At 41.2% G+C, this 23684-nt stretch overlaps 1 protein-coding gene across 2 annotated transcripts in view; it reads left to right on the plus strand.

Moving 5' to 3' along the window:
- Positions 1 to 23684, plus strand: part of NPAS2 (neuronal PAS domain protein 2) — a 53419-nt gene that overhangs the window by 18505 nt on the left and 11230 nt on the right. For both annotated transcript variants that reach the window (XM_033147597.1, XM_033147598.1), the window contains exons 3-12: positions 3175 to 3323; positions 3619 to 3710; positions 6776 to 6865; positions 7190 to 7310; positions 8617 to 8730; positions 11415 to 11533; positions 12850 to 12932; positions 14364 to 14470; positions 19691 to 19838; positions 21509 to 21590. In XM_033147597.1, the coding sequence (XP_033003488.1) occupies positions 3175 to 3323; positions 3619 to 3710; positions 6776 to 6865; positions 7190 to 7310; positions 8617 to 8730; positions 11415 to 11533; positions 12850 to 12932; positions 14364 to 14470; positions 19691 to 19838; positions 21509 to 21590 (1105 nt within the window). The remainder of the gene's footprint in view (positions 1 to 3174; positions 3324 to 3618; positions 3711 to 6775; positions 6866 to 7189; positions 7311 to 8616; positions 8731 to 11414; positions 11534 to 12849; positions 12933 to 14363; positions 14471 to 19690; positions 19839 to 21508; positions 21591 to 23684) is intronic.

The following is a 23684-nucleotide window of genomic DNA, read 5'->3' on the forward strand; positions in this document are numbered from 1 at the left end:
CGGCTTTGTGAGTCGCTGAAGTGTTTACATTTCTAAGAAGCCAGATGTCAGGGCCTGGGCAGAGGAGGAGTGGTGGAGACCGCCTCCCCAGCTTGACCCTTCCAGGGAAGAGGAAGAGGGAGACAGTTTAGATTTGCAACAGGGGTTTGAGGGAGGTCAAAGACAGAGGGCACTTATCAGCACCCGTAGGAGAGACAATGTGATTGATGAATGAGGAAGTGGGAGAGATTGGGGGGGGGGGAACGACACCATTATCCAAGGGGCTGGGTTCTATAGCTTCTCTTTGTAAATACTGAATAAAAAGTGGACGGTAAGAAACATTTCCTTGTCTTTGTACGTTCCTGGGCAACTTGCCAGGAGTTGCTGGCAGCAGTCTAACACCGTAGGGCATTCTCTGCTGGGGAGAGACATCTTTCCTGTATGGGCGGTAGGCTGAGAAATCACCTCGTGGGTCCAGTGTATAGTGGGCAATATAGTAAATAGTGCAAGATGTCTTAGGATTGTCCTGTAAAAAAGGAGCCGTAAAAAAATCAATCATCATCATACAGCATCGTCATACTTAACATTTGTATAGAAATTTCGGGGAGGGGGGTCAATACACTGCACATGCATTATATAAGTGCAGTCCTTTCAACCCTCCTGTTATGTAAATCAGCATTATTGCCTCCTATATTGCAGATCTGACTGAATCCCACCTGCAAAATAGTGAAATACTGGATATGCCCTTAGTCTTTCCTCCCGTCTTTCCAATGGGTAGAGACAAAACTTCGTAGGAGGGCATCTAATATTTTAATGGGGATTGAGTTCTAAGCCCTAGGTGGGAGACAGGAGAAGGCTGAGGTTGCTCCAGCATAAAGGTTTTCAGAAAGTTGCTTACAGCAACAACATACAACAGCCAAGACAAACGTAATAAACAAGTATTGTTTAAGAGGTGATTCATCTCTTATGAGGAGAAAACTTAGGTGAGCTCCTGGTCAGGGTCAGACCAGAGGGGGAAATTAAAAGCTAGGGACACAGAAAATGCTCTCTGTATCGGGGGACATTACATATTTTATATTGTGCCTGAAACTGGCACAAGTATCCGGTATTACATGCGGATACAACAACACTGATAAATCCACACAAAGGAGATTGCTATCATCTCATTTGGGGTGCCCGAGGAAGTGTAAAAGATTGTTGAAATGAAAGGATATAATAACTGTCAGATCTGGCTGGCATCAGGAGTTCCACAGCAGCTGTTTGCTAGTAGTTTTCTCTCTCTTCCTGGACTCTTTCTCGTTTTTGTGAAAACAGGAGATTAATTGGCTTATACAGAGCCTTAGATTGCATCTGGTTTAGTTTTCACCACGATGCTTTTCTTTAATGAAAGAATTTCTAGCCTGGCCACTATTTGATTTAGCATCATCTCTTTTTTTAGTTTCTTTGTTCCCTGCAGCTTTCCTCTACTAATATAGGTCATGCTATTCTGCTGCTTAGATCAACTGTCTTTTTTTCTAATCTATGTGTTTTCAAGACACAGAAGCCCACTATTCCATATGAAAACAAGAGTGTGCTAGATAATGTGCCGAATATGGGGTGAATAAGTGCATTCCTTTAGAGTCGACAAGCAAGATTGGGTATAAATGGTACAGCTAGATACAGGAACTTGAATTCAGCTTTCTTTATTCATCCTTATTAACGCATGGACCTGAGCCTTTTCCTTTCTCTTGCAGTAATCAAATAAATTAAAAACACCCATTTGCCATTCTTTCTTACTGGAAATACTTCTTGTGCAGGACAGTACACCCTATCCTGTTGAATCCTGACAAGACAGAAGTACTGTTTTGGGGGGACGGGGTGGGCGGGTGAAGTACAGACCTCACCTAACACTCCCAAGTTTAAAAAGTGGTATGAGGTTTGGTTGTGTTAGCCCATGGGTAGGCGAACTAAGGCCCAGGGGCCGGATCCAGCCCAATCACCTTCTAAATCCGGCCCACGGACGGTCCAGGAATCAGCACGTTTTTACATGAGTAGAATGTGTCCTTTTATTTAAAATGCACCTCTGGGTTATTTGTGGGGCATAGGAATCCATTCATCCCCCCATACAAAAAAAATATAGTCCAGCCCCCCACAAGATCTGAGGGCCATTAGACTGGCCCCGTGCTGAAAAAGTTTGCTGACCCCTGTGTTACCCACTGAATGTAGTGGTCGAGCAACTTTGGCAGTAATATTATTCAGTGTAAATCTAGTGGTGTAGCGTCCAAATTTGTAGAGCAATCCAAACTATAGGAAGCCAGTATAATTTACGCTGGGGTAAATTTTGCCAGTGTGATTTATTCTTTCCAAGCTCTGTTCAGGAGTGGGGCTACCAACAGTGGAGCTAGCCTGAGCCTGGCAGACGGAAAACAGGTCTTTAAAATAGAGTTTTACTTGTGCCACTCTTTTTGCCAGTGGGTTGCTATGTCATGTAACAGCTGAACAGAGTTTGGAACAAAATAAAAAAAATTCCTTCCAGTAGCACCTTAGAGACCAACTAAGTTTGTTCTCCATATGGGCTTTCGTGTGCATGCACACTTCTTCAGATACACTGAAGGGTCTGGTGACTTCTGTTTCAGTGTATCTGAAGAAGTGTGCATGCACACGAAAGCTCATACCAAGAACAAACTTAGTTGGTCTCTAAGGTGCTACCGGAAGGATTTATTATTATTATTATTATTATTATTATTTGGTTTTGACTATGACAGACCAACATGGCTACCTACATGTAACTAGAGTTTGGAACAGGAATGGTCTCCTCCTGCCACCCCTCTTTTTCGGAACTTGCTTCAAGCTGAGCTGGCTGAGGATGGAGAACCTTGACCAGTGCACCTGTGGTTGAGATGGGGTAAAGAACGTAGGCTCAGCCAGAGATCTACTTATTCCATACCTCCCTCATCCTTGTGGTTTTGGGTTTGGGCTGCTCCCCAAGTTTATATTTTCCTTGTAGTACACTTCCTTTTGTGATCCCTGAGGAAAGACAGCATAGCTTTAGAAAATCTTACTTGTTGTAAAAATGAATATAAAACTACACAAAGAAGAACTCTTGTTTTATGTCAGCTTTCTTTGCTTTTCTTAGTGATGCACCGTAATGAGAAATAATTTTGAATAATCACGCTTGTGTGTGTGTGTCTATTAACAGTTTTCTCCTGTTCGTAGGGCTTCACGTAACAAGTCTGAGAAGAAGAGGCGTGACCAGTTCAATATCCTTATCAAGGAGCTCAGCTCAATGCTTCCAGGAAACACCCGCAAAATGGACAAAACTACAGTACTTGAAAAAGTCATTGGCTTTCTTCAGAAACACAGTGGTAGGTAACACAGCCATGCCCACTTATACATCCAATTACTGTCCTGGGTAATGGTGAGGCTTCTTCAAACAGTCCAAATTTCATGGTCAAAGTTTTCCAAGATAGATGACTCTCCGTTTCTGAAATTATATAGTTCCTCCAGTGGGTCTTTCCACAGACTTACAACCATCTGGAACTATTAACAGAAGTCATTTTCTCTTTTTTTTGCCTAAGAAAGTTCCAGTTTGCACCCCCCCCCCCCCCGTTTGGATAACATATTGGTCGATATATAACAGAAATGTTTTCATTTGTTTAGAATTCTCGACACAAACAGAGATTTGTAACACTCAGCAGGAGTGGAAGCCTTCCTTTCTCAGCAACGAAGAATTCACCCAGCTGATGTTAGAGGTGAAAAACTCAATTTTTGCAAAGTTGTGAACATGTGTGTTCCTCCAATGTAAACTGTGGCTACAGCCCTGGAAACCAGATAATTTTCACTTGCAGTTCTATAGGTCGATGGAGCTCACCAAGAGAGGAATGGGAATCAAAACCACAGCTTATTGCTTGTGATTACGGTACTTATGCCCATTCCCATTGCTTGGTTGCCTTCCTGGCAAGCAAACACAAGCTGGCTGTTGCAAAATTATTATTTTTTAATAGTTAAAATTTTGTTTTAATGTTGTGTACGTACAACCTGGGATCTTCTGGTGAAGGATGGATAATGATAATAATAGGCAACCCCACTAACTGGAAAGCAAGTGTACTGTAGGGAAAAATTCAAAAGGAGTTCACCTGGTGAAGTGTTGCAGTATCGCTGCTGCTTACTAAGAAAGAGAGGTTGAGGTACAAGGATGTAGAGAGGTCAGTGCACCAAAGGAAGCAGTAAACACTGCTCTGACCTCCCTGCCGCCTTGCCCCTTTCCCTCCCGGTAAGCAGCAGTGACCTCACTACCTCATCCGATCTAATTTAATGTCAAAAATAAAAATTCAAAGCTTGGAAAGCTATACCGCATGCTTACCGGCATTCAGTCTACTTTATATTTTCATACGAGGAAGAGATGGAACATTTTCAATGTAGCATGCACGCAACGATTTTGTGTTCCAAAATGCCTATAACACATTAGACTAGTCTTCTTATAATGGACATCCCGTTAATAATTTGAGGTGGTGGGTTCTTTTCCAGATTCACATAGATCCCACATTTTCAACGGGTCCAGTCTAAGCATGGCTATCTGGACACAACCCAGTGGCGTTTTAATATCAAAATGTCTGAAGGCCTATTGTTAGATACAGAGTAGATGTTCAGAGAATGTCTTTTCCAGGCCTAAGATGCCTCAGGGAAAATCCTGCTGAGGCATTCTCCCAGTGCCTTCCATACAGTACTGTTTATTTGCTTGCTTGCTTGCTTGCTTGTTTAATTTCTATACTCCCTTTATCCAAGAATCACAAGGCAGTTTACAATCTAACAACGCAAAAATAACAAATAAAAGCAATATCCCCCCACCCCAGTATAAAAGGCCATAGTTGGATAAGTTTGCCAAAGGCCTGGTTGAAAAGGAATGTTTTTGCCTGGTGTTCATATGAAACAAAGATATGAGCCTCCCTGGGCATTCCACAAGCAGGGAGCTACTGCAGAAGAGGCCCGTTCTCATGTTGCTGCGCTCCAGACCTCTTGTGGAAGAAGCACATGAAGAAGGGCCTCAGCTGACGATCATAGGGTCTGGATTAGTTCATATGGGGAGAGGCGGTTCTTGAGATATTGCAGTCATGAGCCAGTCTTTGTTGTGTGGTCTACATATGAAATACTAGTGAAATTATAAAACTGAATGTTCCATCATGGGGTATGAGTGTATTGATAGCAGTGAATTGAATTTCCTTGAATTAAAAACCAGGTAGTATACATTTCATATTGGTTTCTCTTACAATGATATTATTAGTTGCTAACATTTTCTGGAATTGCTCTTCTGTGTCTAAGCAAATTTTCTCCATCACTATGTTTGTTTGGCAAAAAAAAGGGGGGGGGGGTTCACCTGCTGAATTTCTGCTTGGCTCACAGCTTGGCTCACAGCTGTAACCAGCTTGCTTTTGTACAAATGAGGCAGTTTCAGCAGAGTTTTTGCAGAAAAGTGGGCCATCCTTCTGTTGCACGAACTGTTTGCAAACAAAGAAGTAAAAATAGTGTCATGTTTGGATACATTCCAATCAGATTCTTCCATAAAATCCTAATGAGAACCCATCTGCAAAATGTATAATGTATTAAAGATAAATTAAACCATTTACTCAAACGAATCTCCACTGTAACGAGCTCAAGATAGCTATCTCTGGAGGATTCTTTCTTCTCAAGATTTAAGTATTTCAAGAGTAGAAAATGTGTTATAGCCAAATGTGGACCATGAGTTAATTAATGTAGCTGTCAAAGGCATCTCACCTTCAGTTCTGGGAGAAGTGAGCATTTATGGCTCCAAAGAAAAACTTGGAAAAAGTGATACAAAAGAAGAAAGATGTTGACTGTTCTGCTGGGTGGTTGAGGAAGGAACGCTAAGTTGTTACATAGATTTTTTTGGTTATATTCAATTAGGGAATGAGTAAATGATGTAATGAAGCACTCTTTAGCTGTAATGAGGAGCTCTGAAAATGAAGGCAGTAAGTGTCCAGAGCAGGGGTCAGCAAACCTTTTCAGCAGGGGGCCGGTCCACTGTCCCTCAGACCCTGGGGGGGGGGACTATATTTTGAAGAAAAAAATGAACGAATTCCTATGCCCCACAAATAACCCAGAGATGCATTTTAAATAAAAGGACACATTCATGTAAAAACACACTAATTCCTGGACCGCCCGCAGGCCAGATTTAGAAGGCGATTGGGCCGGATCCAGCCCCTGGGCCTTAGTTTGCCTACCCATGGTCCAGAGGCTGCATCGAATTAATTTCTTGGGCCACTTTTGTGCATCCTACAGATTCTGACTGGAATTGTTTCTCTCTCTCTCTCTCTCTCTCTCTCTCTCTCTCTATATATATATATATATATAGTTAAGGGTTTAGTTGTGGTAGTGGCAGAAGCAGTTTAAAAATGCAAAAAAAATGAAATAAAATCTGGGAACACAGAGGCAAGGAAAAAAGAGGAGGGGAGAACGATAAAGCTACCAGTGATAAAATTTCAATTGGTTCTTAGTATGAATAACACCCTTTCCCATGACTTTTCTTCAACATATTTCTTTTCTTGAGAGTCAAGTGTGTAGCTGTGCCACCAGACATACCAGCTCCGTTTGTAACAGCTTCAAGTGCTGAAGGGCAATTTAACCCAGGCTCTTAGGAGACAAAAAAAATCCTGTCTGATCTCTGAGAGCTTCCGTGGAGCTACAAAGTTGAAATAAGGAAATATTTTGTGTGAAAGGATTCAGCTGAAAGGTGTGAACCCCTAGTTTTCACCAAACAATACTCCCACCCATACTATTTCTTTCTTATTCTTTCCACCAGGCAATAGATGGATTTGTAATAGCTGTTACAACAGATGGAAGCATTGTGTATGTTTCTGACAGTATCACACCTCTTCTTGGACATTTACCCGTGAGTAGCTCTTGTGGTTCCATATTGAGGATCTCTGAATGAGGGTTCCTCTTACGCAACAAAGGGGTCTGGCTGTGAGTACAGCTAATATATAACCCTAGAACTGCATGCCTAACGTAACATTTGAGAATTAAGAATGCAGTCTTCTTATACATACCTGCTCAGAAAGGAACCTTCCTGAGTTCCATGGGATTGTCAGGCCAAGATGAACTGCATGGTTTTGTAGATTTGCATTTTATTTATTTTTAATTGTGAAATGATGGCAAAGAATAGGAATACCATATTTTGGTCATTTCTGTAATGGACACTTTTGTTACTTAACAGTCTGACGTGATGGATCAGAACCTGTTGAATTTCCTCCCAGAGCAAGAACATTCAGACATTTATAAAATATTATCATCTCACATGCTACTGATGGATAGTGTCTCATCAGAGTACTTAAAATGTGAGTATTACTTCTACTGCGTTCATGGGACAAAAATTAACAGGGCAGTAATAGTATCCAACTAATAGGTTTGGTCAGTGCAAGGATTTATGCTAGTGCAACAGAACTTTCCCCAACTTCTTCCTCCCCTGCTCAGATCTGCTGTGGATTGTTGCAGGAATCTCTAGAACTGATTTAGGGGGTGCACAAGGAGAGGAGAGGAGGGGAAGTTCTGTTGCACAAGCATAAACCCTTGCCCTGACATGTTAGTTGGATCCAACCCATTGGCTCTTAGATTTATTTATCTCTTAATGGTCTGTGCATTACACTTTAAAGAATGCTTTGCTTGCAGTGACATTACATATGTTTTTGGGAAAGGATAGTTCATGTATTATATTTCATTTTGAAGCTAAGGGAACCAGTCCATAGAGAATTATTCTTCTATACAATTTAAAATCTATAATAATTGTGCTTATTGTACTAACAAATGGGACTGTTCGCAGCTATGTTAATAATGAATTGTTGAATCTTCAGGAAAATTGTTATTTTAATTGGATATACATATAAGGAGACTTTAATCAGATCCTGTTTAGTCATCTGTTCATAAATTATTATTATTATTATTACACATGAGAACTTGTGGAATTTTTTGCATATTGGTTTTAAAATCACAGAACTATTAAAAGGGCAGGCATGGGAGAAGGATCAGGGATTACTAGTTGATAGGATAGATTCATTTCAATCAATTCTATCTATGGTTAACCTGTTTTAAAGACTAACAAAATCATAATGGTATAAGCTTCCATAGCCTACAGTCCACATCATCATATGCATGGTGCCACAAGACTCTCTTCTTCCTTTTGCTGCAGTGTACCAGTGCAGCTGTCCCCTTAAGAAACTGTTTTAATTTAAAAAGATTTCCCCCAAAAAATAAATAAATAAATAATAATTTTGTTATGCAAGAAAAGGAAAAGAGATGACAATAAAAATTGCAGTGTGAAGTTGATTTTTTGCATTGGATTGCTTGCAATCACATATATATTAAGCTTGCGTGATTTATTTCATGGAATGGCACTGAAAAATGGGATTAAGAGTTAAACTCAATCCCTGGCTTTAAGTATGCATGAGAAATACCTATTTATAGTTCTGAGCAGCCTAGGTTTATGCAAAAATTCATCCAGCAGACTGTGGGCCTTTGTGACTACAGACAGCATTGTTGAATTCATTGTGGTTCTTCCACTTGCCTCATTATGTGAATCTCATTGTGTTTAGTTTACAAATAACATTTATTTTGTCTTTTCTGACATGTGTTTTTTAAAAATTCCAGCTGACGAAGATTTGGAATTTTGCTGTCATCTTCTGAGGGGAAGTCTGAACCCAAAGGAATTTCCAACATATGAATATATAAAATTTGTAGGGAACTTTCTGTCTTACAGTCATGGTAAGTCTCCGCTACTCTGTAACTATAACCAGTGACTAAATAAATGTATATATATAAGGGGTTGAGCGTTCTGTGTGTGTGCATGTGTGCATGCGCATCCCCAACATTGACAAGAGCAATTTCAGACAGAATGACAGCAGCCAGTTGCTTAGACCACAATACCAAGCATTGAACTAGGTGGGACTTACTTATGAGTAAATATGGTTATGACTGGACTGCAAAGCTGCAGTTCTAAGCAAACCCAGAGCACTTCATCCATTTTCTTGTGTAATGAATGTGACTGTTTTACGCTTACTTGTGCAAGGTCCATCCATGCACCTTCCTTCAAAGATCCACCTCTGTTGCAAGTACGTAACACTCCCGTGGAATATAGTCGCAACATTTTCATTCTAGTAAAACGAAGTAGTCCTTCCACATAGCACATTAATTGCTAGTGTGTTGTGTGTAGTAATATGGTTGCGCAGGTGTCAGAGGCATTTCTTATTTCCTGTGGTGAGCAACACAATTTCCCCAACCTGTCCCTGTGCCATTTTGGTTGTTGTTTAATTTTAAAATTCTCTTGGTGCTGCATGTTCACATGTAGCTGCTGTGCAGGAGCACTTATCCAATGATTTCTTTTCTTGCACCAAACAGCAGCAAAGCTGATCATCCACTGCAGACATAGCCAACACGGTGCCCTCCAGATGTTGAGGGACTCCCAAGTCCTATCAGTCCCAGCCAGCGTGGTCTGTGCTCAGGGATGACGAGAGATGAACTCAACATCTGGAGGACACTATATTGGTTACTGCAGAACCACAGCAATGCTCAGCCATTTTATTTAGCTTTATTTGGGGTTCTTTTTAACGGTCTGGAAATTATTCATTCCCCTTATCTTAAGCTGGAGCATGCAGCTAGCCACATTTTAAAAAGCCAGCAATAGCATATCTTTCTTCCCCACAGTCGGTCTTTCCTTTCCACACTTGAATGCGCACTCCATAGCACGAGATATTTCTCTAATGTCGCTGAAAATGAATGTTAGCACAAAGTCTAAGGTGAGGCTTAGCATTCTCTGGAAAGGCCCATTGAGAGAATTTAAAATGTTGCTGCATTCAGTTAGGAATGGTTTAAGCTTCTCTGTCGATGGGTACCATAGAAACATAGAATTGCAGTGTTGGAAGTTCTATACTATGCAGGATTCGGTCCCTTGTCTCGGTCAGTTATAGTTTACATAGCAAGTAAAAAATTCCATCCTATCAAAGTATTCTTTACTGCAAGCTGGATTAACTTTGCAAAAAAATCCTTATTAAATTGAGCTTTAGGATAGTTTATGGTTATTTCCCTCTCTTTAGCATAATGTTTGCGAAGCCATAAGAAGCTAGTGCTATAAAGGTAGGGGATTTGATCCTGCATTCTTCATGTGACTCTGAATTTACCAATATAAAAGGACCATCTTATCTGATGCGCCAATGCAGAAACCCTTTTTAGCCATTGCATAAATGTTTAAAAGCATCTTTGTGATGCACAGGTGAAAATGGGCACAATGGCGACGCAACAGCAAATACATAACTGCATTTTTATGCAGATGCATTTCTGCATGAGAAGCGATATCTATTTGGCTGGGTGTCTCTGTGAATTGAGCCTTTTTTCTTCAGTCTTAGGAACATGGAAAAATGAATTAAGATGTGAAATAATAGGTACTGTTATTTGATGAAATAGATGCTGAATTCAACGAGGAAACAAATGGAATATAATTTCTGCATGAAAACAAGTGTTTTAAAAACTATATCCTCTAGGGTTTCTTTTATGTAACCTTTTGCTTTCAGGCTAGCAGCCAGAATCTCGTGCTGTGCTTTTTCCAGAAGTGTACAACTCAGAGTGTAGGTAGCCGATTGCACATTTCAATACTCATGGGCAGGGCAGAAAATATATCTGCACACAGCTAGCCTGCAATAAAGGAGGTAAATATCAGCCGGAATTGGATAGACCAGGAAAAACAGAATCGTATTCCACAGCACCGAAGGTGCTGCATTTCCCTAATAAGGAAGTGGAAGCTTCTCTGAGAATGGAATGAGATGCCATGGTCACACATTTGTGTTCAAATCTGTGCTGTGCTGAAAACCTATAAAGCTAGGAGAGATTTTCCTTGTGGGGGGAGGACTGAGTCTGAGGGGAATAGTGATCTCTATCTCTTCTTGCTACTTCTGTCTATCCCAACCCCTCCCATCTCTCTTGAGGGGGTTCAGCATCTCCTCCCACCTACTGCTTCTCACTTGACATCGTTCTCCAGCCCATCTGCTTTACTGCTGTTCATCAATGACCAATTTTTAAAGACACAATGTATTGGCAGGGAGGGGGTAGTCAACTAAGGTTCACTCAAGAGTAGACCCATTGAAATGAATGAATGAAGACTATTTGTTAGGTCCATTTATTTCAGAAAGCCTACACTGAGTAAAGCTTAGTTGAACACCCTCCAGCTTCCTTTCTGGCTTGACTTTAAGTTATGAATTATTATTTTTTTAATTCAGTTAATTCATTAAAAAATAATACATACACATGCACATATCGGTAGATACCCTTAAAAGCATTGCCCAGACACATACCTCTCTGAGTGATACCAAGTATTGGCGCATTTCTATATGTATAAAATAATGGGAGCTAAATACACTAAAAGGCACAACTCTTTGTCTTGCACTTTTCTTATCCAGTGCCTATATCTGCTTGTAATGGCTTTGATGGTGCTGTTCCAAGAGGTTACAGAACACCACTAGGAAAACAAGTCTGCTTTGTCGCTACTGTTCGACTGGCAACACCTCAGTTTCTAAAGGCAAGTGTGTATGTCTTAGAGTCTGTTAAAAGTCTTTGTAGTTGTATCAGTCCTTCCAGTCCCTTATCTTCCCACTCATGAGTGTGTACAAGGCATTTAGGGATAGGCAGAGCCTCCTCTCTGTGTATATGGTGGCTTCTCCCAAAGCCATGGCTTGCATAGCAGGGACATACATGGTAGCATAACGGAATGGCCATTGGTAAGGTGTTCAGTATTTCTGAAGGTACATCAGTACAAAAAGCAGCAGGGATGCACCTTGAGGCTCCGTGAGGCAATGCATGCAACTTTTCAAGTCAACTGTCAGCAGGCATCTTGCAGATAATAATGCAGGCATCTTGCTGAAGCTAAAATCAGGTATCATTGGACCGGAGCCTGAATGGGAGGCTACTTGGAAAATTCCCCTGTACAGCGTTTTTAGTTCAATGACAGAAGAAAGGGAGAATATAAATGTTCTAAGTAAATAAGTTGTCAGAAATATCTCTTTGAGATTGCCGCCACCACACCACACCACCGCTGCCAGTAAGTCAGCAGATATCTGATCCTAGTCAATTTGATACTTATCCAAAACATCTGCCCATGTATGCAGAACTAGGGATGGAATGCAGTTGTTGTCTCATATCTGCAAAAGCAATCTGAGGGGCTTTCTTAGTGGAATAAAATGGGACAATGCACACGTTACATTACTTCAAGAGCAAGCCTCCCTGTGGAGAGTGATCTCTGCCACAGGAGTAATGTTTAGGAGTGCTTATCATAGGATTTGTCATCCTCTTGTTCAGTCTCCAAATATATGCCAAAAATTGCTGGGTCTAGGGACTCTCAACAATATCAGATTCTGTGTTAAGTAAGTTCTTTTAATTTTAGCTGGAGAGGACTCCACTCAACAGAAAGAGGTGGTCTTCATCAGTATCCATTTAGCTGTAAAATTTTTCCAAAACAATTAATAGAATAATAGAAATTTAGAGTTGGATGGGACCCTGAGGTTCAACTAGTCCAACCCCCTGCAACACAAGAATATGCAGCTGTCCCCATACAGGGATTGAACCTACAACCTTGGTGTTATCAGCACCATGCTCTTACTAACTGAGCTATTCAGGCTGAACTATATTAGGAATGAAAACATTTAATCTATTTGTCATTAGGTCCAGGATAAGTAGCCCAGCACCAGTTAAAACTAATAAACTGGATGGAGTTGATATTTAGCTGTTAGACAGAGATATTTAATTTTCTTTTTTATTCCTTTCACAAGTTGTTTAAAAAAAAGCTAATTAAATGGTGATAAAGGTACTACAGTCACTCAGAATTTTATTCTAATACAGGAAATGTGCATCGTTGAAGAACCTTTAGAGGAATTCACTTCAAGACACAGTTTGGAGTGGAAATTTTTGTTTCTGGATCCCAGGTTGGTTAAAAAAGAAGGCGACTATACTTGATGTTTTCTTAGACAATTTACTACTGTTTATTTATCGTATTTATTTGAAATTACTTAATTGTCCTTCATCAGAGGATCACGGGGCAGTGTTCAAAAGTGTGAGAATGATTCACACACAATATATTTATGCAATGGGTGACATATGACAACATCTGCCTGACTGCACAGTGTGGCTTCAGATTTCTCTTCTGTACCATCCAGCCTTCTGTGTTGCCCCCAAAATGTGTTCCATATAGTTGTGTTGGATCTCTCCCAATAATATATTTAAACTAACAGACTTGACAAGCAACAAAATCCAGACCAGGCAAAAACAACAACCCATAATACTAAAGGGGGAAAAAATACTGTACTCTACCGTCTTCATGTTTCCGTTGTTACGGTGCAGTAGCATGTATCTCTCCATCCACATATCTGTGGTAAAAATGTTAAACATAGTTAGATTCAGCTATTTTCTTCAGGTACCCTTTCCCCGTGTTATTCCTTACTATTATGAAGAGTTATCTTGCTTTAATGGGTTTTAAGCTTCAAACACTTTAAAAACTCATTGCAACATTTTCCCCAAACCACTGTAGCAGCGCTTGGAAGTTTTTATTGCTACATGGCATTTCAATCTAAACAACAACAACCTGCAGGATATTTGTTCCTATCGCTTAGATGATGATGATGATGAAATAATAATAATAATAATAATAATAATAATAATAAGCCACTCTGGGCCACTCTGGGCGGCTTCCAACAAAAGATTAAAATACAATAATTCATCAAATATTAAAAACCTCCCTTCAGATGTTTTCTAAAAGTCAGATGGTTGTTATCTTCTTGACATCTGATGGGAGGGCATTCCACCGGGCGGGCGCCACTACCGAGAAGGCCCCCTGCCTGGTTCCCTGTAACTTTGCTTCTCGCAGCGAGGGAACCACCAGAAGGCCCTCGGAGCTGGACCTCAGTGTCCGGGTTGAACGATGGGGGTGTAGACGCTCCTTCAGGTATACTGGGTCGAGGCCGTTTATGAGAGGCCAAATATGAGATACATATTTGGAGGCCTGTCAACATACTGTGCACAGTTGTGAATTAACCAGTCCTGTTGCTCTACAGAGTGAACTTGTGTAAACCTTCCTGTTTTATTTCTACCTTTCATTCTACCTTTCTGCTTTCCTTCATTTATTTTAAGCACTTGATTTAAAAATGGTGAGTTGTGCACAAGAGGTTTTCCCTCCCTGCTGAGTTCCAGTAATACGAAGCAGCCCCAAATAGTCTGTTGCCCTGCTTATTGATTGTTTTAGTGCCTAAGTGGAGTAACTTCCAGAGTTTTTGGGGTGGGCAGAGAGAACAAGGGTTGAGCACTGCTGATGATATTTTCAATGCCTAAAATAAAATCATTTGCATTTTACCGTGATACAGAGCACCACCGATTATAGGATATTTGCCTTTTGAAGTGCTGGGTACTTCTGGATACGATTACTATCATATAGATGACCTACAGCTCTTGGCACGGTGCCACGAACACTGTGAGTATGACATTACCTACAGTAATGGGAATTCAGTTTGTTTCCATGTGATGGCAAAGATAGGAATAAAAATCTGAAGATGTTGGGTTGCATCCAACTCAACTAAACCATTGGTTTTAGCAATGGAGCTCCCCATCCGTCTCTACACACACACACACACACAAAAAGAGAGAGAGAGAGAGCCTGCTGGTGATACTAGTAAACCTGTTAGTGAATTATATTCATTTTTGGTTAAGATTTACAGTACAGATGGGTAAAATGTGGACTTCCAGATCTTGGTGGACTACCCAGCATCCGCCATATTTGATGATTGGCTAGGGCTGATGGGGGTTGAAATCCAACAGTATCTGGAGGTGGAGGGCCCTAACCTCTACCTTTAATTTAACACTTAAATGCCCATATTCTAGAGTTCAGAGAGTATTATGAGTCCCTGTCAGGGAAAAAGGCAGGATATAAATAAATTGTTGTTGTAGTAATTTGAGGCTAGCCATTTGTGTAATGCAAACTGATTTTGTCTACATTTAATTCTTCATGTGGATTGACTTGCTTAACTCCTCATTGGATATGAAATCTTGGGAGGCAGAGTTGTCAAAATAGTAAAGGGTAAAGGGAACCCCTGACCATTAGGTCCAGTCGTGTCCGACTCTGGGGTTGCGGCGCTCATCTCGCGTTACTGGCCGAGGGAGCCAGCATACAGCTTCTGGGTTGTGTGGCCAGCATGACAAAGCCGCTTCTGGTGAACCAGAGCAGCGCACGGAAACGCCTTTTACCTTCCCACTGGAGCGGTACCTATTTATCTACTTGCACTTTGACATGCTTTTGAACCGCTAGGGGGGCAGGAGCTGGGACCGAGCAATGGCAGCTCACCCCATTGCGGGGATTCGAACCACTGACCTTCTGATCAGCAAGCCCTAGGCTCTGTGGTTTAACCCACAGCGCCACCTGCATCCGTCAAAATAGTACAAATATCCAATACTACTCAACAACTGCTAATTAGGCGAAGCTGAAGTACAGTATTAAATTAAAACCTCGAATGACTTAACACAAATCAAATCTAATATTGCTTCCATGTCGGTTGTTTGTCTGTAAGTGTCCTGCTACTCTCATGAATGGCACTGTTCAAAATTAATTTTCAGCTTTCTGGTGGAGAATACAAAGTTAAGTTCATCTATCAGAGCATTACTGATTGCTGTCAAATGAGATTAATCTGGGATAAGACAAGCCAATATATCTTGAATACATTTGGTCACAGATTATGGTGCTGATGAGAGTCCAACTAAATTAATTTAAGCTACGCTGTCATAGAAAGTTCAAAGTCTTTAAATATTAAATCATTTTCTTTTGCTAACTTCTTTTATTAATAAGACACTTCAGTCCTGTCTGAATAAACCATCAGTGGTGTCTGATGCCCATTGGGACATGTAGGGCAAAAGGCAGAGAGGCTATCTGGCAAGAGGGGCCAGAGCCAATGACAGATGTGTCAGACAGCGGTTACGACCGAGCCGAAACGGCAACTCCCTTGGTCGTATCTCCGGAACACATCCAGGCTTGCCTCCGACGGTGATTAACGATCTAAGCCTTTGCATGAGGCTTCAGGCATGTTCTCCCATACTCTCAGAGTAAGCACACAGCGGAATCAGCCAGAAATATGTACTACATTGCTACTTTATTTCTAACTATAAAGGACGGAATAGAAATCATGTCTGCTCTCTGTGAGAGACAGTCCAAAGAAAAACAACAACTGGGAGCAAGGAACAGGAAACCAGTAATATCAACATCCCGTCTCCCGTGTGACTTCCAGCAGTCTGGTGCTGGAATGTCAATAGAGTCTTGTGACTCCCAATAACTGCACAGTGGAAGAAACAGAAACCTAACAAGATGAAGCCAACTTAATCTACATTTGTACCCATCCTCTTCTCTGCTGAGTTCTACAACTATAACTGAGACTAAGAAAGGTGAAGCTGACAGCCAGGACCATCCCATGGACTGGTTATAAGTATAAAGGCAAACAGGGGGCTGGGGGCTGGCTAAGGGCAGACAAAAATTTGTCACCATAATGGACCAGCTTCCTCTATCATGCTGCTGCAACCTTTGTATCTCTCACTTAGGTTGTGACATTACATTATTATTACTACTATTATATTATTTGTAGCAATAGTAAATGTAAAGGTACCCCTGACCATTAGGTCCAGTCGCGGACGACTCTGGGGTTGCGGCGCTCATCTTGCTCTATAGGCCGAGGGAGCTGGCGTTTGTCCGCAGACAGCTTCCAGGTCATGTGGTCAACATGACTAAGCCGCTTCTGGAGAACCAGAGCAGCACATGGAAACGCCATTTACTTTCCCGCCGGTGTGGTATCTATTTATGTACTTGCACTTTGATGTGCTTTTGAACTGCTAGGTGGGCAGGAGCAGGGACCAAACAATGGGAGCTCACCCCATTGCAGGGATTCGAACCGCCAACCTTCTGATCGGCAAGCCCTAGGCTCTTTGGTTTAGACCACACTGCCACCCTAAATTTGCTTAGGCCCTGTGTAAAACATAAGAAACAACACCATGCTTTCTCTCAGTCATACAGTTATAAAGAAAGACATGGAACATTTCACAGGGGAAAGAAAGAAAAGTAAAATCAGTTGTGCTGAACCAGTGTGAATTGCTGCCAAGTGTCTCTTTCTCCCTTAGAAAATATCCCATACAGAGCAGCTATCGATTGATGGGTTTCCTTGAGGGGGGAAGCTGGGTTTCCTGGATGGGAGGTGTGCCACAGTGAAGAAAAGGACCTTCAGTTCTGGCACTTTCCCAATTCATATTTGTTCAACATCCTTGGGTTGACCCAGATTTGTGTTGTCTCTGCCTGAACGAATCCATGTCAGCTGGAGAGTTAACAATGCTAAACATACCGGTGTATTGGGAAGCTGTCGTGTATAACCCGTTTCTCCTTCTCCCCATATTTGATGGGCTATCACATAGGTGATGGACCCAATTTGTTTACTGTTGCTCCATAGCCTAGGACCCAAACCAATGGCTTCAGATTTCAAGAAAAGGGTTTCATCTAAGCATTAAGAACTTCTTGATGGCACATGCTGTTCAACAATCCAACAAACACACCTCAGAGGTTTTTAAGTGGAGGCTAGAGAGGCACTTATCAGGAATACTGTATAGTGGATCTCATGCTTCTGCAAAAGTTGGAATTGACCTTTGAGATCCCTTCAAACACCGTGATTCCATATGTGCTCTGTTTGTCCATCTTAGCACCTCATTGCACCTACTCTGGTGATCAGTGTTGTTGTTGTTCAGTCGTTCAGTTGTGTCCGACTCTTCGTGACCCCATGGACCAGAGCACGCCAGGCACGCCTATCCTTCACTGCCTCCCGCAGTTTGGCCAAACTCATGTTAGTAGCTTCGAGAACACTGTCCAACCATCTCATCCTCTGTCGTCCCCTTCTCCTTGTGCCCTCCATCTTTCCCAACATCAGGGTCTTTTCTAGGGAGTCTTCTCTTCTCATGAGGTGGCCAAAGTACTGGAGCCTCAACTTCAGGATCTGTCCTTCTAGTGAGCACTCAGGGCTGATTTCTTTGAGAATGGATAGGTTTGATCTTCTTGCAGTCCATGGGACTCTCAAGAGTCTCCTCCAGCACCATAATTCAAAAGCATCAATTCTTTGGCGATCAGCCTTCTTTATGGTCCAGCTCTCACTTCCATACATTACTACTGGGAAAACCATAGCTTTAACTATACGGACCTTTGTCAGCAAGGTGATGTCTTTGCTTTTTAAGATGTTGTCTAGGTTTGTCATTGCTTTTCTCCCAAGAAGCAGGCGTCTTCTAATTTCGTGACTGCTGTCACCATCTGCAGTGATCATGGAACCCAAGAAAGTGAAATCTCTCACTGCCTCCATTTCTTCCCCTTCTATTTGCCAGGAGGTGATGGGACCAGTGGCCATGATCTTAGTTTTTTTGATGTTGAGCTTCAGACCATATTTAGCGCTCTCCTCTTTCACCCTCATTAAAAGGTTCTTTAATTCCTCCTCACTTTCTGCCATCAGGGTAGTATCATCAGCATATCTGAGGTTGTTGATATTTTTTCCGGCAATCTTAATTCCGGTTGGGGATTCATCCAGTCCAGCCTTTCGCATGATGAATTCTGCATATAAGTTAAATAAGCAGGGAGACAATATACAGCCTTGTCGTACTCCTTTCCCAATTTTGAACCAATCAGTTGTTCCATATCCAGTTCTAACTGTAGCTTCTTGTCCCACATAGAGATTTCTCAGGAGACAAATGAGGTGATCCGGCACTCCCATTTCTTTAAGAACTTGCCATAGTTTGCTGTGGTCGACACAGTCAAATGCTTAGTCAATGAAGCAGAAGTAGATGTTTTTCTGGAACTCTCTAGCTTCCTCCATAATCCAGCGCATGTTTGCAATTTGGTCTCTGGTTCCTCTGCCCCTTCGAAATCCAGCTTGCACTTCTGGGAGTTCTCGGTCCACATACTGCTTAAGCCTGCCTTGTAGAATTTTAAGCATAACCTTGCTAGCGTGTGAAATGAGTGCAATTGTGCGGTAGTTGGAGCATTCTTTGGCACTGCCCTTCTTTGGGATTGGGATGTAGACTGATCTTCTCCAATCCTCTGGCCACTGCTGAGTTTTCCAAACTTGCTGGCATAGCAAGCAAAATATAACATATAGCATAGCAAGCAAAATATAACACATTTTAACCAGAACATTTTATATGTATTTTGTTTGTATGTTTGTTTCTCTCTCATTGTTACTGTACAAGAATGGAATTTCCACTGCAGAAGTACTAAAATTCCTTAATCCCTTTAACTCTTTCTTCTTAAGTGAATTATCAGGATTCCAAATTCTATTCTCTTTTTATTTCTTCAAATATCCTTCAGTATTCTCAGGTAATATACCTGTGAATAATTTAGGAATGAATCCATTTTATAGAGTTTGTGGCAAAATTCTCTTCTCGGATCAGCATCTTGGAGGATTTAATCACACACCCTAAATGGTACATTTTTTAGCACCTAGTGTAATTGTAACCAATGGAAAATATGCTCCCACATGCATTCTTGCTGCTGTCTCCTGTACCAAACGAAGTTTCTGAAGCTCCTCTTAAGAAAGCTCCATGTAGATCAGCTAAAATCATTTTTTGAAAGGATGTTTTTCAGATCCTGAATTCTTTGATGCACTGTGCATTTTTTTGTGTCCACAAATAGTGATGCAGTTTGGCAAAGGGAAGTCTTGCTGCTACCGGTTTCTGACCAAAGGACAGCAGTGGATCTGGCTGCAAACACATTACTATATCACCTATCACCAGTGGAACTCCAAACCAGAATTCATCGTATGCACCCACACGGTTGTGAGGTATGGAGAAATTGAGTGGCGTTGCTGTTGTGCCGATCGGTAGAGTCTTCATTGCAGGACAAGAGCAAATAAAAGCTTGGTTAAGAGATGCACATAGGAAAATAAGGAGCAGTGGTTGTTCTGTCACATGGGAAAGGAACATCCAATATGTTATGAGCTAGGGGAAATTTTTAATGAGCTCAGTGCAAGAATAAATTCATTCTTTCTACTGTGCTAGCTGTAAATCTCACTTACGAAGATGTTTGTGAGCTGACTGCATATATAACACAATCTTGCTACGGCAAAGGCTGTGTGAAGCTGACCAGTGTGTTGATTGGCCAACTCTGTAGCATGCCACCCTCATCTTTTTCTTAGTCTGCAAAGGTGAACATTGCCAGTGCCGCCACGCAAGATAATGTCGCACAAATGTCTTGCTCCACGGAGATATCTGCATACCGTTGCATTACATGCAGCCACCACAACATTTCTTGCATGTGCTAATGGAGTCTTTGAGGATATGTATAATTCATCAGGGCCCTAGTTTGGTTCTGTGGTAGTTAATCTAACTTTTAAGGGCAGTCTTAAAGATTTTGAGCATGCTGGGTGCAGTGCAATAAAACTACTCATGGGTCACAGGGAGTACAGTGGTACCTTGGTAGTTGAACGGCTTAAACAAATCGGCTCCCCAACACGTGGTTGTTCGGTTTGCGAATGTTTTTCGGAAGCCAAACGTCCAATGTGGCTTCCATGGCTTCCGATTGAGTGCTGGAAGCTCCTGCAGCCAATCAGAAGCCGCGTCTTGGTTTTTGAACCATTTCGGGAGTCGAGCGGACTTCTGGAATGGATTAAATTTGAGAACCAAGGTACCACTGTAGTTAGACTGAGGTCATCTTGCTGAGGTGCTTGCTTCATTGATGAACACTCTTGTCTGGAAATAAGGCATATGCTTTACGATACAATCAATTGTTATCCAGCCAGATTGTCCCTTTCATGCAAGGACTTCTGCTTGAAAATTGGATTTTATCCCCCCTGTGCACCCTCCAAATCTATTCAAGGATGGACGCGGGAAGTGGAGACAGAGGGAAAGTTCAGTTGTGCAAGCAGAAGACTTTGTACAGACAATATGACTTTGTTGGAAACAGCCCAATATTTTGTTACAAACATTAATTCTGTATTGGCATGCTAATTGGACTCTAGAGAAATACTCTGATTACAATCGTATACCTGCTAATTTGGGAGGTAGAACGATTTCATGCATTATACATAAGCCTTTCTACTATTGCTAATCTGTACTTAGGGTGTGGTAGGGACAAGGCTTATCTTGAGAACATGTACCAAAATTGTATACAAGGTTGCAAATACATGGGGTTTTTTTTGCGTGTACACGTGAACTTTTTGCGTGTACGTATGAAGAGCATCATATGTAAAGCCATGGAACCTAGGCTCAAGTAATTATATGATTACAGATAATGTTTTCTTTTTGTTTTGAAAAACGGGTAAAAAATGGGCAGAAGCTAAACATAAAATGTAATCCATTACATTATTATACAGATTTGGATTATATGACCTGTGGATTTTAACTGCAAATAATTTCTTGAGTTAATCATGTAATAAACTTCCAGTTGCATTTAATAGTGCTTTCAGAATAGTGGAATGGAATGTAGATCTCCACAGAAAATAATAATGTTCAGTTATGCAGATGTTCGAGTGGAAAGGCGACGGAATATGATTTTGGAAAATGCACCTTCAGAGATAATCTCTTCAGTACTAAAGGTATGCTAAAATGGCTGTTTTCAGAGGTTTTTCTTTCTGTTTTCTATTTTATTCAGCTCATATGTCGGTAATCACTGACCTTGTCATTATTTAAGTAGTATAGGTCTCTATATTTTTATGTGAACTTAACGTAATGATGTAAGACATGGTTGGGAATACATTCCAGTTCTATTTTCCAGAATACTATTGCAGAAATGAGGGAATGGTAGCATGCAAAATAAGAGATATCCATTATGACCTTTGGGACAATCGTGCCTCTGACAGGGAATAACTTTTTAAATGTAACGGGTAGGATGCATATGGTGACTTTAGCTACTGTGTTCAGATGGTAATAATGTGTATTGATTTGACCACTAATATTGTCCCATATAGATGAACCTGGGGTTTTCTTTATGTCTTCCATTTCCTGTTCCTCACCATGGTCACTGCCTGCTAGGTTCACTGTCCCTTAGTTTATAAGGTGATGAGTAATCTCAGATAAGCCTACTTTCCACCTGATTTATGTTGAGGGTGTTCTTGATTGGTTGCATGTGGTGTTCTTACGCAAAAAAAAATTCCAATCCCTGTGTCAATACGAAGGCTACTGCAGTTGTGCAAATGCATACCTCTCTTGATTTTTGAAGGACCAATCACGGTAGGTGACAGACAAGCAAACCCCCTGCCCACATAATCTCATAGTTGAGTATAAAATTGAAAGAATATGTGAATTTGATACTAGAGCATATAGGAAGAAGCAGGCAATGAAAGGCAGATGCATTATAAGCCAGGAATTAAGAATCATTTCTTTTGAAGTTCTCTGGGGATTGGCCTGGGCTCATTCCTGGGTACATAGCTTCCTGCCTATTAAAGCAGATTATACAGTAGCTGCATCTAAGGACTGAGTTCTTGTGATTTTCACTGCTTAATGAAGTTAATAACTGAGTCTTTTATGAGTATCTTACAGAAAACTACTTGAAGCTTCTGTTGCTCAGAAACGTGGATACAAAAGGCCAGGCTAGATGTGACATTAAACACTGCATTGCATACTGAAGACTGTAAAAAATGGGTGCACTTTAACCATATGATACATGGAATTAAAACTGCAATTCTAGACACACATTATTATTATTATTATTATTATTATTATTATTATTATTATTATTATTATTACAATTTATGAATCACTTCACATGAAACGATCTCAAATCAATTAACAAGGAAGACATAAAATCCTAAAAGATACACTAAAAACAGTTTCAAATCCATAGCTGTCAACTTTCCCCCCTTTTTGCGGGAAATTCCCTTATTCCAGCGCCGTTTCCCACTGCAAAAAAAGGGAAGGTTGACAGCTATCGCCGTTTCCCAATGCAAGAAAAAGGAAGGTTGACAGCTATGTTCAAATCCAGTACAGTGGTACCTCGGGTTACATACGCTTTAGGTTACATACGCTTCAGGTTACATACTCTGCTAACCCAGAAATAACGCTTCAGGTTAAGAACTTTGCTTCAGGATAAGAACAGAAATTGTGCTCTAGCGGCACAGTGGCAGCGGGAGGCCCCATTAGCTAAAGTGGTGCTTCAGGTTAAGAACAGTTTCAGGTTAAGAACAGACCTCCAGAACGAATTAAGTTCTTAACCCGAGGTACCACTGTATTTGGATAAGCAACTCCACACAAAAGGCTTGTGGGGAAAGGAAGGTCTTCAGTAGGCTCTGAAAAGACAATAGACAAGGCACTTGGGTGATATGTAACAGCAGGGAGTTCCAAAGGCCAGGTGCTGCCGCATTAAAGGCATGATTCAGACATTGTGTGGAGCAGACCACCTGATGAAATTGCATCTATGCAATGCTGTCCTGCACAGGTTGAGGCAATCTTTTATGTATCCTTGTTCTGAGCTGCACAGGGCATTATACACCAGTAACAGCACCTTCAATTTAGCCTGGCAGCTAATTGGCAGCCAGTGCAATTCTTTCAGAAAAAGAGAAACATGGTGGCGGTATTCTGCCCCAATGAACAGTTGAGCTCCCTGGGAATTTCTAGGGAGTCGTTCCCATCGAACACAAATGCGCTTAACTTCTGAGTAAGTGTGTTTATAGGGTTGTGCTGCGCATAGCTAA

Source organism: Lacerta agilis, chromosome 4 (assembly GCF_009819535.1).
Source record: "Lacerta agilis isolate rLacAgi1 chromosome 4, rLacAgi1.pri, whole genome shotgun sequence".
NCBI lineage: Eukaryota > Metazoa > Chordata > Lepidosauria > Squamata > Lacertidae > Lacerta > Lacerta agilis.